The sequence below is a fragment of the Bos indicus x Bos taurus genome, chromosome 3 (assembly GCF_003369695.1).
Source record: "Bos indicus x Bos taurus breed Angus x Brahman F1 hybrid chromosome 3, Bos_hybrid_MaternalHap_v2.0, whole genome shotgun sequence".
NCBI classification, from domain to species: Eukaryota; Metazoa; Chordata; class Mammalia; order Artiodactyla; family Bovidae; genus Bos; species Bos indicus x Bos taurus.
This window is the reverse complement of record NC_040078.1, coordinates 60,050,578-60,065,810: the sequence shown is the minus strand read 5'-3', so window position 1 is coordinate 60,065,810 and position 15,233 is coordinate 60,050,578. Positions and strand designations below refer to the sequence as shown.

Here is a 15,233-nt window from a genome sequence, read left to right as displayed (position 1 = left end):
ATGTGACCTTTTATATTTCAACTGAGGATCTTATTTCCTCACATTACTATTACTCTTTGTTTATGATATAAGTCTCTCCTCAAATGTAAGATCCTTTCTTATTCAAAGGGAAAAACAGAATCAATAAACTGGAATTTCTGTAGTCTTTTTATATTGTTTTTAAATGGATAGTTATAAATTGTCTATTCTGATAATATATTATTAAGTCTATTATAGTTATCATATTCTTCTTATGAATACTTCTAATTATAAAATATATTTTTTCCTGTATATTTAGAATAATGCTGGGCTGGAGGATTTTGAAAGGAAAAAAACCCTTGGAACAGGTTCATTTGGAAGAGTCATGTTGGTGAAACACAAAGCCACTGAACAGTATTATGCCATGAAGATCTTAGATAAGCAGAAGGTTAGTGTATTTATTTGTCTGGTTTTCTTTTGGAATTTTTTAAAACTTTTTTAAATTTTAAATTGAAATACAGTGCTGTTAAAATGTTGTGTTAACTTCAGGTATACAGCATAGTGATTCAGTTTTATATGTTATATATATTTTTTTTCTTTTTTAGATTCTTTCCAATTACAGGTTATTACAAGATATTGAGTATAGTTCTTGTACTATACAGGTTCTTGTTGGTAATATATTTTATATTTATTAGTGTGTATTTTTTAATCCCAAACTCTCAGTTTATCCCCCAGCTTTCCCCGTTGGTAACCATAAGTTTGTTTTCTATTTGCTTTCTATGTCTGTGAGCCTATTTCTGTGTTGTAAATAAATTCATTTGTATTATGTTTTTAGATTTCACAAGTAAGTAATATAATGTGATACTTGTCTTTATCTACCTTGCCTACTTCACTTAGTGTGATAACCTCTAGGCAGAACATAGGCAGAACACTCTTTAACATAAATTACATTAATATTTTTTGGCTCCATCTCTTAGAGTATTGGAAATAAAGACAAAAATAAACAAATGGGACTTATTTAAAGCTTTTGTACAGCAAAGGAAACCATAAAATAAAAAGACAACCTACAGAGTGGTAGAAAATATTTGCAAATGATGTTTGACTGCCAAAAATTAATTTCCATAATATATAAATAGCTTATACAGCTCAATATATATGTATATAAAATCCGATCAAAAATAGTGGAAATGTAAATAGATATTTCTGAAAAGAAGACATACAGATGGCCAATAGGCATGTGAAAGGATACTCAGTATTTCTAATTACATATTCAGATCAGATCAGATCAGTCGCTCAGTCGTGTCCGACTCTTTGCGACCCCATGAATCGCAGCACGCCAGGCCTCCGTGTCGATCACCAACTCCCGGAGTTCACTCAGACTCATGTCCATTGAGTCAGCGATGCCATCCAGCCATCTCATCCTCTGTCATCCCCTTCTCCTCTTGCCCCCAATCCCTCCCAGCATCAGAGTCTTTTCCAATGAGTCAACTCTTTGCATGAGGTGGCCAAAGTACTGGAGTTGCAGCTTTAGCATCATTCCTTCCAAAGAAATCCCAGGGCTGATCTCCTTCAGAATGGACTGGTTGGATCTCCTTGCAGTCCAAGGGACTCTCAAGAGTCTTCTCCAACACCACAGTTCAAAAGCATCAATTCTTCGGCTCTCAGCCTTCTTCACAGTCCAACTCTCACATCCATATATGACCACAGGAAAAACCATAGCCTTGACTAGACAGACCATTGTTGGCAAAGTAATGTCTCTGCTTTTGAATATGCTGTCTAGGTTGGTCATAACTTTCCTTCCAAGGAGTAAGCGTCTTTTAATTTCATGGCTGCAGTCACCATCTGCAGTGATTTTGGAACCCAGAAAAATAAAGTCTGACACTGTTTCCACTGTTTCCCCATCTATTTCCCATGAAGTGATGGGACCGGATGCCGTATTAGAGAAATGAAAATATAAAATGCAATGAGGTATCACCTCACACTGGTCAGAATGGCCATAATCAAAAGTCTACAAATAATAAATGCTAGAGAAGATATGGAAAAAAAGAATCCCGCTACATTGTTGATGCAGCCATTATGTGTAGAACAGTATTCAGTTCAGTTCAGTTGCTCAGTCGTGTCCGACTCTTTGCGACCCCATGAATCGCAGCACGCCAGGCCTCCCTGTCCATCACCAACTCCCGGAGTTCACTCAGACTCACGTCCATCAAGTCAGTGATGCCATCCAGCCATCTCATCCTCTGTCGTCCCCTTCTCCTCCTGCCCCCAATCCCTCCCAGCATCAGAGTCAGAACAGTATTAAGGTTCCTTAAAAAACTAAAAATGGAGATTCCATATGATCCTGCAATCCTACTTCTGGGTATATATCCAGAGGAAACCATAATTTGAAAAGGCAGGTGCACCCCAATGTTCTTTGCAGCACTATTTATAGTAGCCAAGAAATGGAAGCAACATAAATGTCCATCAGCAGATGAATAAAGATGTGGTATATATGTACATGATGGGGTATTTACTCAGCCATAAAAGTAATGAAATAATGCCATTTGCAGTATCTAAGTCTAGGATGGACCTAGAGATTATCATACTAGTGAAATAAGTCAAACAGAGAAAGAAATATTACGTGATATTGTTTATATATGGAATCTAAAGCAGTGATATTAGTATATTCATTGTTACTTACCTAAAGAGTAAATTTCCATTTTATCAGCTGAATTATTAAACACATGCACTAGAATGACTTACATTGACACCAGGCTTCAACAGTACATGAACCGTGAACTTCCAGATATTCAAACTGGATTTAGAAAAGGCAGAGGAACCAGAGATCAAATTGCCAACATCCGTTGGATCATCAAAAAAGCAAGAGAGTTCCAGAAAAATATCTACTTCTGCTTTAGTGACTAAAGCTAAAGCCTTTGACTGTGTGGATCACAACAAACTGTGGAAAATTATTAAAGAGCTGGAAATGCCAGACCACCTTACATGCCTCCTGAAAAACCTGTATGCAGGTCAAGAAGCAACAGTTAGAACTGGACATGGAACAACAGGCTGTTTGCAAATCGGGAATGGAGTATGTCAAAGCTGTATATTGTCACCCTGCTTATTTAACTTATATGCAGAGTACATCATGAGAAATGCTGGACTGGATAAAGCACAAGTTGGAATCATGATTTCAGGGAGAAATATCAATAACCTCAGATATACAGATGACACCACCCTTATGGCAGAAAGTGAAGAACTAAAAAGCCTCTTGATGAAAGAGGAGAGTGAAAAAGTTGGCTTAAAACTCAACATCCAGAAAACTAAGATCATGGCATCTGGTCCCTTCACTTCATGACAAATAGATGGGGAAACAGTAGAAACAGTGATAGGCTTTATTTTGGGGGGCTCCAAAATCACTGCAGATGGTGACTGCGGCCATGAAATTAAGAGACACTTGCTCCTTCGAAGAAAAGTTATGACCAACCTAGACAACATACTCAAAAGCAGAGACATTACTTTGCCAACAAAGGTCCATCTAGTCAAAGCTATGGCTTTTCCAGTAGTCGTGTATAGATGTGAGAGTTGAACTATAAAGAAAGCTGAGCACGGAAGAACTGTTGCTTTTGAACTGTGGTGTTGGAGAAGCCTCTTGAGAGTCTCTTGGACAGCAAGGAGATCCAACCAGTCGATCCTAAAGGAAATCAGTCCTGAATATTCATTGGAAGGATAGATGCTGAAGCTGAAACTCTGATACTCTGGCCACCTGATGCAAAGAACTGACTCATTTGAAAGGACCCTGATGCTGGGAAAGATGCTGGGAAGACAGGAGGAGAAGGGGTCGACAGAGGATGAGATGCTTGGATGGCATCACCGACTCAGTGAACATGAGTTTGAGTAAGCTCTGGGAGTTGGTGATAGACAGGGAGGCCTGGCGTGCTGCAGTCCTTGGGGTCACAAAGAGTTGGACACAACTGAGCAACTGATCTGAACTGACACCTCCAGATGATTTTATTGTCACATTTAACTTGCATTCCTATTTATTGTGACTATATGGCACACAAAGGTAATAGTTTGAGTGTATGCGGATTGTATCGCTGATCCTGTTCACACTGTTCACTGAACTCAGGGTAGGCAAGGCTTTAGCTAAGAGGCTGGAAGAAGACACGAGCAGCTGTAAGAATTGCAGACACATTTATTCTCTCCTGGCTCACACAGTGGCCATAGCATAGCCTCTCCTCTGGCTGACGCAGCAGTCATAGCAGCAGCTACAGTATAACCATAATGTAGCCATAATGTAGCCAGAACATAATCTCACATAACATAACCATGATGCTGCCCTAGAGTAGCCCCAAAGCAGCAGCAGCCAGTGCTTTCATGTGAAGCTTATACAGGCATACCACACAAAATTGCCAGTGACCAAGCAAGTATCTTATAACACGCATGAGTAGTGCTATAAGTTATCTCAGCTGTTATTAATGCAGCAAAGTCATGTTGACAGATCATAGGGCGAGAGGGCAAGAGAGCATGGGGTGAGAGAGCCTGACTGGTGCCATCTTGTTAATTTCCCCACGGGGATATATTATTATTTCAATAATAATTTATACATAATCAGATCAGATCAGATCAGTCGCTCAGTCGTGTCTGACTCTTTGTGACCTCATGAATCGCAGCACGCCAGGCCTCCCTGTCCATCACCAACTCCTGGAGTTCACTCAGACTCACGTCCATCAAGTCAGTGATGCCATCCAGCCATCTCATCCTCTGTCGTCCCCTTCTCCTCTTGCCCCCAATCCCTCCCAGCATCAGAGTCTTTTCCAATGAGTCAACTCTTCGCATGAGGTAGCCAAAGTACTGGAGTTTCAGCTTTAGCATCATTCCTTCCAAAGAAATCCCAGGGCTGATCTCCTTCAGAATGGATTGGTTGGATCTCCTTGCAGTCCAAGGGGCTCTCAAGAGTCTTCTCCAACACCACAGTTCAAAAGCATCAATTCTTTGGCTCTCAGCCTTCTTCACAGTCCAACTCTCACATCCATACATGACCACAGGAAAAACCATAGCCTTGACTAGACGAACCTTTGTTGACAAAGTAATGTCTCTGCTTTTGAACATGCTATCTAGGTTGGTCATAACTTTCCTTCCAAGGAGTAAGCGTCTTTTAATTTCATGGCTGCAGTCACCATCTGCAGTGATTTTGGAGCCCAGAAAAATAAAATCTGACACTGTTTCCACTGTTTCCCCATCTATTTCCCATGAAGTAGTGGGACCGGATGCCATGATCTTCGTTTTCTGAATGTTGAGCTTTAAGCCAACTTTTTCACTCTCCACTTTCACTTTCATCAAGAGGCTTTTTAGTTCCTCTTCACTTTCTGCCATAAGGGTGGTGTCATCTGCATATCTGAGGTTATTGATATTTCTCCTGGCAATCTTGATTCCAGTTTGTGTTTCTTCCAGTCCAGCATTTCTCATGATGTACTCTGCATATAAGTTAAATAAACAGGGTGACAATATACATAATAGGTTTGTATATATTTTCTAACAAAATACTGAATTCTCTATGTAAAGAACAAGCATCTCTATTACATTTTGTCTTGTGGAGAAATTTAGGGACCAATTACTAGATCCTTAGATTGAGGTAACAGAAATTTAGTGATTTATTTTATGACTTATTTTAATTGACAGTTGAAGCCTTGTTGTTTAACATGATTGAGTTGTTTAATTTAAAATGTAAGTTAAGCAGGGAAAAATTTGAAAACCTGCATACTGTAACAAATATCAAATCTTTATATTGTACACATCAAACTAATAATGTTATATATCAGTTATAGCTAAAAAAATAATTAAAAATTAAATTTGAATATTTATAATATATTGCCACTACCTAATGAATTAGAAGGTCTTCCCAGGTGGCTAAGTGGTAAAGAATCTGCCTGAGATGCAAGAGATGTTGGTTCGATCCCTAGTACAGGAATATCCCCTAGAGTAGGAAATAGCAACCTTCTGCATATTATTGCCTGGAAAATTCCATGGACGGAGAAGCCTGGTGGGCCACAGTCCATGGGATTGCAAAGAGCTGGACATGACTGAGCACGCACAAATGAATCAGAATGTCTGAATTATTCATGCTTTAAATATTAAGCTTCTATTTTTCTAGTAATCATGATTGAAGGAAAGTAAAAGAAAAATGGCAAATCTTGGTTTGTTATCTTACAGACGTTATGTACCCAAGAATGACATTTTGGCTTATTGGAGTATAGATAGGAAAATATGGAGGAAACAGTACTTAGCTAGTAATCAGGGTTATAGATGGTGGATAAAACTAGTAGTATTCAACAGAAATACAATGTGAGGCACATATGTCATTTTAAGGTTTTTAGTAGCTCCATTTTTAAAAAAGTAAAAATTAATCTTAATTAATAGAACTTTATTTAGCCTGAGGTATCTAAAATACTATCACTGCCATATGTAATTAACATAAAAATTACTGAGGTGTTTTGTATTCTTTTTTTCATATCAAGTTCCAAAATCTGATGTTTATTTTACACTAACAGTACATTGCCCTTCAACTTGGCACCTTTCAAGTGTTAAATAACCTCATGTGGTTAGTGGCTACCATGTTGGACAGCACAACATTAGACTGGTTTGAGGTTTCAGTCCAACCTCTACTTTAAAACAAAAACAAAATTAACTTCTAACATGGAAAGGAGTAATGACTTAAGTCTCTAAAATTAAATACACTCATACACACATTTGTGTATCTTTGTCTTCTGCCCTCTTTCACATATCTTTTCTAGCTATGCTTCTTGAAAAAATAGTTTAATCACCCTGCCCACTAACCCACTTCCTTTTAATCTTTAACCCATAACAATTTAGCTGCCTTCTTGTTTATCTCCTACTTCTTGCTACTCCACTGAAATAACATTACCATGGGTCACCAATCCAGTGACTTAATCACCAAGTCCAGTGGACTCTTTTTGCTCATCTTATGTGACTTTTCTAGAGCCTGTGACTGTACAGACTGCTGTCTTTAAACCGTCTTGTCCCTGGACTTTTGGAACCCTATGCTCCTGATTATACTGTTTTCTCTCTGGGCTCTTCTTTTTCATGTGGTTTTTCATATTTTGTTCTATTTTTTTTTTCTTCTGTCTTATCTGTAAAGACTGCTAATCTCAATCTCTGGACTATCCACTCTTTCTACTTCATGTTCTGTATGCTTTCCCTGTGTACTCTTGTCCAAGCTTCAACTCATCCTTGAACTTTCTGCTCCTGATTTATATAATCTGAGCATTGAGCTCTTAGAGAGCCGTCTCAACTAGTTCTTAACCTAATTATCTAGATGAGATAATTGGATCTGAGACAGGATAAGTGACTAGTATACTTGTATTGCTAGCACAACAACAAAATGTTTCAAATCTGTTTGTTTGAAGCATAATAGACCTAAAATACTATATAAGTTACAGGTGTACAACATAATGATTTGATATGTGTATACATTATAAAATGATCACTACAATAAATCTAATTACCATCTGTCACTGCACAAAGTTATCATAATATTATTGATTATAGGTGGCTCAGTGGTAAAGAATCCACCTGCCAGTGCAGGAGACGCAGGTTCAATCCCTGGCTCAGAAAGATCCCCTAGAGGAGGAAATGATAACCCGCTCCAGTATTATTGCCTGGAAAATCCCATGGACAGAGGAGCCTGGTGGGATACAGTACATGGGGTCGCAAAGATCTGGATTTAATTGACCAACCAAGCACAGCACAATGAGCACATTTTCCGTATGGTGTACTTTATACCTGTGACTCATTTATTTTGTAACTCTTTCTTTTGTAAGCTCTTAAAGTTTGTATCTCTTAATCTCCCTTACCTGTATCACTCATCCACCAAACCCCCTCCACTCTGAGTTCTCTGTATCTATGAGTTTGTTTCTATTTTGTTTTGTTTGTTCATATGTTTTTTAGATTCAACATATAAGAGATATCATAACAGTATTTTTCTTTGTCTGTCTGACTTATTGTACTTAGCATAATACCCTCATACCCTCTAAGTCCACCTATGTTGTCACTAATGGCAAGATTTCCTTCTTTTTTTATGGCTGAGTCAATCCCATTTTATTCCATTTTCTTTAACAGTCCATCTATTAATGGACACTTAGGTTACTTCCATATTTTGGCTATTATAAATAACACTGCAGTTAGCATAGAGGTGCATATATCTTTTTGAATTAGTGTTTTTGTGTTCTTTAGAAAAATACTCTGAAGTGGAATTGCTGGATTATGTAATAGTTCTAATTTTTTTGCAGAACCCCATTACTGTTTTCCATAGGGACCTTACCAATTTATCTTCCCATCACCAGTACAGGAGGGTTCCATTTTCTCCATGTCCTTGCCAACAGTTGTTATTTGTGTCTTTTTGATAATAGCCATTCTAATAGGTATATGGTGTTAGCTCATTGTGATTGTGATTTGCATTTCCCTTTTGGGGCTCCAAAATCACTGCAGATGGTGATTGCAGCCATGAAGTCGGAAGACGCTTGCTCCTTGGAAGGAAAGTTATGACCAACCTAGATAGTATATTGAAAAGCAGAGATACTACTTTGCCAACAAAGGTCCGTCTAGTCAAAGCTATGCTTTTCCAGCGGTCATGTATGGATGTGAGAGTTGGACTGTGAAGAAGGCTGAGAGCCGAAGAATTGATGCTTTTGAACTGTGGTGTTGGAGAAGACTCTTGAGATCCCCTTGGACTGCAAGGAGATCCAACCAATCCGTCCTGAAGGAGATCAGTCCTGGGTGTTCACTGGAAGGACTGATGTTAAAGCTGAAAATCCAATACTTTGGCCTTCATTGGAAAAGACTCTGATGCTGGGAGGGATTGGGGGCAGGAGGAGAAGGGAGCGACAGAGGATGAGATGGCTGGATGGCATCACCAACTCAATGCACATGAGTTTGAGAGAATTCTAGGAGTTGGTGATGGACAGGGAGGCCTGGCGTGCTGTGATTCATGGGGTCACAAAGGGTCGGACACAACTGAGCAACTGAACTGTACTGAACTGATAATTACTGATATTGAACATTTTTTCATGTACCTGTAGACTTTGTGTATGTCATCTTTGGAAAAATGTGTTTTTGAGTCCTCTGCCCATTTTTCAATCTGATTGTTTTTTGATATTCAGTTGTATGACTTTTTTGTATATTTTGGGTATTAACCCTTTATCATATAATTGTTTGCAGATATTTTCCTCATCTAGTTGGCTGTCTTCTTGTTTTGTTCATAGCTTCCTTTACTGTGCACCAGCTTTTCAGTTTGATGTAGTCCCATATGTTTATTTTTGTTTTTGCTTCCCTTGCTTGAGGAGACATATCCCAAAAAATATTTCTGAGACAAGTATCAAGAGCATACTTTCTGTGTTTTCTTCTAGGTGTTTTATAGTTTCAGGTCTTACAATAGTCTTTAATCTATTTTGAGTTTATTTTTGTATATGGTATGAGAAAATAATCCACTTTGATTCTTTTGCTTATAGCTGTTCAATTTTCCCAACAGTATTTATTGAAGAGACTGTCTTTTTCCCCATTGTAGATTCTTGCCTTGTTCATTGGTAGATTAATTGACCATATAAGTATGGGTTTATTTCTGAGCTTTCTATTCTGTTTTGTTGGTCTGTTTGTCTTTCTTTATACCAGTACCAACTGCTTTGTTTACTATAGCTTTGTAGTATACTTTGAAATCAGGAAGCATACCTGCAGCTTTGTTCTTTTGCAAGATTGTTTTAGCTATTCAGGGCTGTGTTTACCAATAAATTTTAGAATTATTTATTCTAGTTCTGTGAAAAACACCACTGGTATTTTGATGAGAGATTGCATTGAATCTGTAAATTACTGTGGGTAGTATGGCCGTTTTAATAATGTTAAGTCTTCCAATCCATGAGCACAGTGTGTCTTCCCATTTGTTTGTGTCATTTGTAGTTTATTTCATCAATGTGTTTTCATTTTCCAAGTACAGGTTTTTATCTCCTTGGTTAGATTTATCTGGATGTTTTACTTTTTTTTTTTTTTTTGATGCAATTGTAAGTGAGACTGTTTTGATTTCTCTTTGTGATAGTTTGTTTTTAGTGTATTAAAACACAAAATATTCTTATTTATTTTATATTGTGAAACCTTACTAAAATAATTTATTAGTTTTAATACGTCTTTTGTGGCATCTAAAAACATTAAATGTTTAGCTGCTGCTGCTGCTGCTAAGTCGCTTCAGTCATGTCTGACTCTGTGCGACTCCATAGACGGCAGCCCACCAGGCTCCCCTGTTCCTGGGATTCTCCAGGCAAGAACACTGGAGTGGGTTGCCATTTCCTTCTCCAATGCATGAAAGGGAAAAGTGAAAGTGAAGTCGCTCAGTCGTGTCCGAATCTTAGCGACCCCATGGACTGCAGCCCACCAGGCTCCTCCGTCCATGGGATTTTCCAGGCAAGAGCACTGGAGTGGGGTGCCATTGCCTTCTCCGTAAATGTTTAGCAGGGGGAAGTAAAAATGTGGGATTGTTAGAATGCATTAAAATTTAAGAGATGATTGATTTAAGTAACTATATATATATATTTCTATATATAAACCTACTTGTATCCACAAACCAAAAATCTATAATACAGACACACAAAAAAGAGGAAAGAATCCAAACATAACATTAAAGATAGATATCAAATCACAAGGGAAGTTAGCAAAAGAAGAAAGGAACAAAATAAAACCTGAAAACAGTTACCCAATGGCAATAAGTACATACCTATCAATAATTACTTTAAGTGTAAATGAACTAAAAGCTGAATGGATTAAAAGAGAAAACAAAACCTATGTATATGTTGCCTACAAGAGACTCACTACAAATCTTAAAGACACACACAGACTGTAAGTGAAGAGATGGTAAAAAAAAAAAAAATATGCCATGCAAATGGAAATGAAAAGAAAACTGGAATAGGAATATTTATATTAAGACAAAATAGAGTATAAAACAATGACTATAATAAGAGGCAAAGAGGGAATTACAAAGGGGGTTAATCTAAGAAGAAGTAATGACAATTATACATGTATATGCACCTACCATGGGAGTGGAGAAGAAAATGGCAACCCACTCCAGTATTCTTGCCTGGGAAATCCCTTGGACAGAGGAGCCTGGTGGGCTGCAGTCCATGTGGTTGCAAAGAGACAGACACAACTGAGTGACTGAAGAACCATAGGAGCAGCCAAATACATATAGCAAATATTAACAAACATAAAGGAAGAAATTGATTGTAACATATTAATAGTAGGGGACTTTAATATCTCACTTATATCACTCAATTGGAGTGAGACAAAATCAATAAAGAAACACTGGTGTGAACTGATACATTATACTAGATGAATTTAATACCTATATACAAAAAATTCCACCCCAAAGTAACAGAATAAACATTCTTTTCAAGCGCACATGGAAATTCTCCAGGATAGATTAATGCTGCTACTGCTAAGTCACTTCAGTCATGTCCAACTCTGTGTGACCCCATAGACGGCAGCCCACTAGGCTCCACCGTCCCTGGGATTCTCCAGGCAAGAACACTGGAGTGGGTTGCCATTTCCTTCTCCAATGCATGAAAGTGAAAAGTCGAAGTGAAGTCGCTCAGTCATGTCTGACTCTTAGTGACCCCATGGACTGCAGCCTACCAGGCTCCTCCGCCCGTGGGATTTTCCAGGCAAGAGTACTGGAGTGGGTTGCCATTGCCTTCTCCAAGGATAGATTAATGCTAGGCTACAAAATAAATCTTAATAAATATAAGAATGTTGAAATCATATCAAGCACCTTTTCTGCCTACAATTATATGAAATGAGAAATCAACTACAAAAAAAGTGCAAAAAACACAAACAACATGGAAGCTAAACAGTGTGCTACTACACAACCACTGGGTCACTGAAGAAATCAAAGCAGAAATGAGAAAATACCTGGAAACAATGAAAATGAAACACAATGATCCAGAATCTGTGGGACACAGCAGAAGCATTTCTAAGAAGGAGGTTTACAGTGATACAAGACTGCCTTAGGAAACAAGAAAAAAATTTCAGACAACCTAATCTTACACCTAAAGGAACTAGAAAAAGAAAAATAAACAAATCCCAAATTTAGTAGAAGGGAAAGAAATCATAAAGATCAGAACAGAAATAAATGAAATAGAGACTAAAAAAAAAAAAAACACGGTAGAAAAGATTTATGAAACTAAGAGCTGGTTCTTTAAAAGATAAATAAAATTAATAAGAACTTTTAACCAGACTCATCAAGTAAAAAAGAGAGAAGACTCAAATAAAATCAGAAATGAAAAAGAAGTTACAACTGACACCACAGAAATACAGAGTATCACAAGAGATTACAATGCTAATAAAATGGACAAACTATAAGAAATGGAAATCCTAGAAAAGTACACTCTCTCAAGCTTGAAATAGGAAGAAATAGAAAATATGAACATACCAATTACCAGTAATGAATCAGTAAATTAAAAAAAAAAAAAAAACAACTTCCAACAAACAAAAGTTCAGGACCAAATGTCCTCACAGATGAATTCTACCAAATATTCAAATAAGAGTTTTCATCCATCCTTCTCACACTATTCCAAAAAATTACAGAGGAGGGAATGCTTGTGACTTCTTTGAATGAGGCCACCATCACCCTGATATCAAAACCAGTGAAACTACTCTGTATATTATAATGGTGGGTACGTGTCATTACACATTTGTTCAAACCCATAGAATGTACAACACCAAGAGTGAACCCTGATCAAACTAATGGAGATAATAATGGGTCAGTATAGGTTCACTGATTGTAGCAAATGTCCACTCTGGTGAAGAATGTTGATAATAGGGGAGGCTAGGCATGTGTGGGGCAAAAGATATATGGGAAATCTTATACTTTATGTTTGATTCTGCTGTGAACCTGAAACTGCTTTAAAAAAATAAAATCAGTCTATGAATAAAAAGTAAGCACAAAGCAACAATAATTCTCCAGCTAATGTTATATAATTTATTGTAATAAGTATGGACTAATAGTGATTCAGCCACTTCATATTTTCAGGTAGGAAAAAGTAGTGAGTTGCAGTATCTCCAGTGTCACAAAGCTGGTTGAATAGAAGGTCTAGACTAAAACACAGGTCTTCTGACTCTCAGTCAACTATTCTTTACTCAGCATTATTTTTATACTGTAATTTTATATCCTAATAATGGACAGTGTCTTTGATTACCTTTTTTTATACAAAGACTTTAAAGAATTTTTTATTTTTTGTTTTTGGCTGTGCTAGGTCTTTGTTGCTGCACTCGGGCTTTCTCTAGTTGCAGTATTTGGGGCCTACTGTCTAGTTGTGATGCACGGGCTTCCCGTTGCCGTGACTTCTCATTTCGGAACACAGGCTCTAGAGTTGTGGCGCATGTGATTAGTTGCTCCAAGGCATGTGCAATCTTCCTGGACCAGGGATCAGTGGGTCTCCTGCATTGCAAGGCAGATTCTTAACCACTGGACCACCAGGGAAGCCCTTTAATTACCTTTCGTATTAATGTTCAATTCAGAATAGAACCTCTTTTGGTATAAAATAACAGTCTTCATGAGGTCAAGATAAGTTGCTTTCCCTGCTATGGACCTGACTGATTAGACTATCCAGTGGAATAGATCAATTGATCAATCCTAAATGACCTATTTGTTATAAAGACAGTCATTTTTGTCAATAGTTTGTGGATATGCAAATTGAAGTTTTAGAATTTGTTCTTGTATTTATTCAGATATAATGATATTAACAGATTGTTCATTTTTACCCACTTTTTAAAAATCATTGACTTTTCCTTAATCTTTAATTTTCTTGCTTATCTTCTCAAGATTTAAAATCAATACCTACTTATTACAGTTATTTGTACCAGTTCTTTTAGTGGCCAATAAGTCATTAAGACCCAAGTATTGTCATGTATTAACTTTTTAGGTAATTTATTATGAACCTCTTTCTTCATAGCTCTTGCTTCTTAACTGAAAATTATATTTGACATTCTGAAGACTAAATTTTAAACCCCTGTTAGGTATTTCATTTGAATCTGATAATTCTCATTGGTAGTTATTATTCTTATTATCTGTATTTAAATTGGCAATCCTGCTTCTGCAAGTTCATTATTATATGGAAAACTTTCTTCTTTTAAATTATAGCAACTTTCCTGAAACCCCCTCCCACCTCCCTCCCGATCCCATCCTTCTGAATTGTCCCAGACCTGTATTCATGTCGATGTATGGCAAAACCACCACAATATTGTAATTAGTCTCCAATTAAAATAAATTAATTAATTTTTTAAATTATAGAAACTTTTAAATTTTGTTCAAATACATTAATATATCTTTTCCTCTCAATTACAGGTTGTTAAACTGAAGCAAATAGAGCATACTTTGAATGAGAAAAGAATATTACAGGCAGTGAATTTTCCTTTTCTTGTTCGACTGGAATATGCTTTTAAGGTAAATTTTACTTCTATCAAAATAAAATATTTTCAACTTCATATTTTTTTAAAATATGAAACTATAGTAGGATTCTAATCTATATGATAAAGCTGGAAAATATGGATAAACAAAAAAGTAATATATTTAGATTTTATGTAAGTCCTGTTGTGCTTAAAAACTTAGCTGACATTTGAAAAGGTTTTTACTGTTCTTGAGGAAATTGTTAAAGATAATGTGTAATTTTTCATGAAATGGTATTATAAGATCAAGTATTTCAGTTTATTAAAATTCATAGTGACATCTTATTAAGCATATCTTACACTCATGCAAATGGATACACCCACATAGCTTCTCCTCTTGAACCTGCAGTCTCACTGTCTTCTTTTACTTGTAATTTGTGTTCTAGCCTCTTCATTTGTTGAAGCAAAATAGTCTTTGGCCCTCTGCTCAAGCACCTTATAAAGTTGCAAAAGATTTATTCTTTAAGTTGGCAGCTTTTCAGCTATTTGGGATGATACTTGGCATCTATCTACCAGTGGATTAATATGGAACATTTTAACCTTTCTCCTTTGTCCTCTTTATTCGTTAAATCAAGTGAAGACCTGTGTATTTAGAATGATGTTCAAAATTATTAATCTCTCTGACCTTATTTAGGTGCATAAAATGTAAATATTATTTTTCAAATTATTTTTAAACTTTTGCTTACACTATAGCATTAAGTCATTACCCCAGTGTTTAATTGTTCAAGAGTTAAGTATTTCCTGTAAGAGCAGGAACAGCAAAAATCCCAGACCAATCTGTGGCAAGAGTACCA

The 15,233-nt window shown here is 36.7% G+C and overlaps 1 protein-coding gene across 8 annotated transcripts in view; it reads left to right on the top strand.

Moving 5' to 3' along the window:
- The window catches only part of PRKACB (protein kinase cAMP-activated catalytic subunit beta), a 143,676-nt gene that overhangs the window by 92,307 nt on the left and 36,136 nt on the right, over window positions 1–15,233 (top strand). For all 8 annotated transcript variants that reach the window (XM_027536722.1, XM_027536719.1, XM_027536723.1 and 5 more), the window contains 2 exons: window positions 278–406; window positions 14,339–14,437. In XM_027536722.1, the coding sequence (XP_027392523.1) occupies window positions 278–406; window positions 14,339–14,437 (228 nt within the window). The remainder of the gene's footprint in view (window positions 1–277; window positions 407–14,338; window positions 14,438–15,233) is intronic.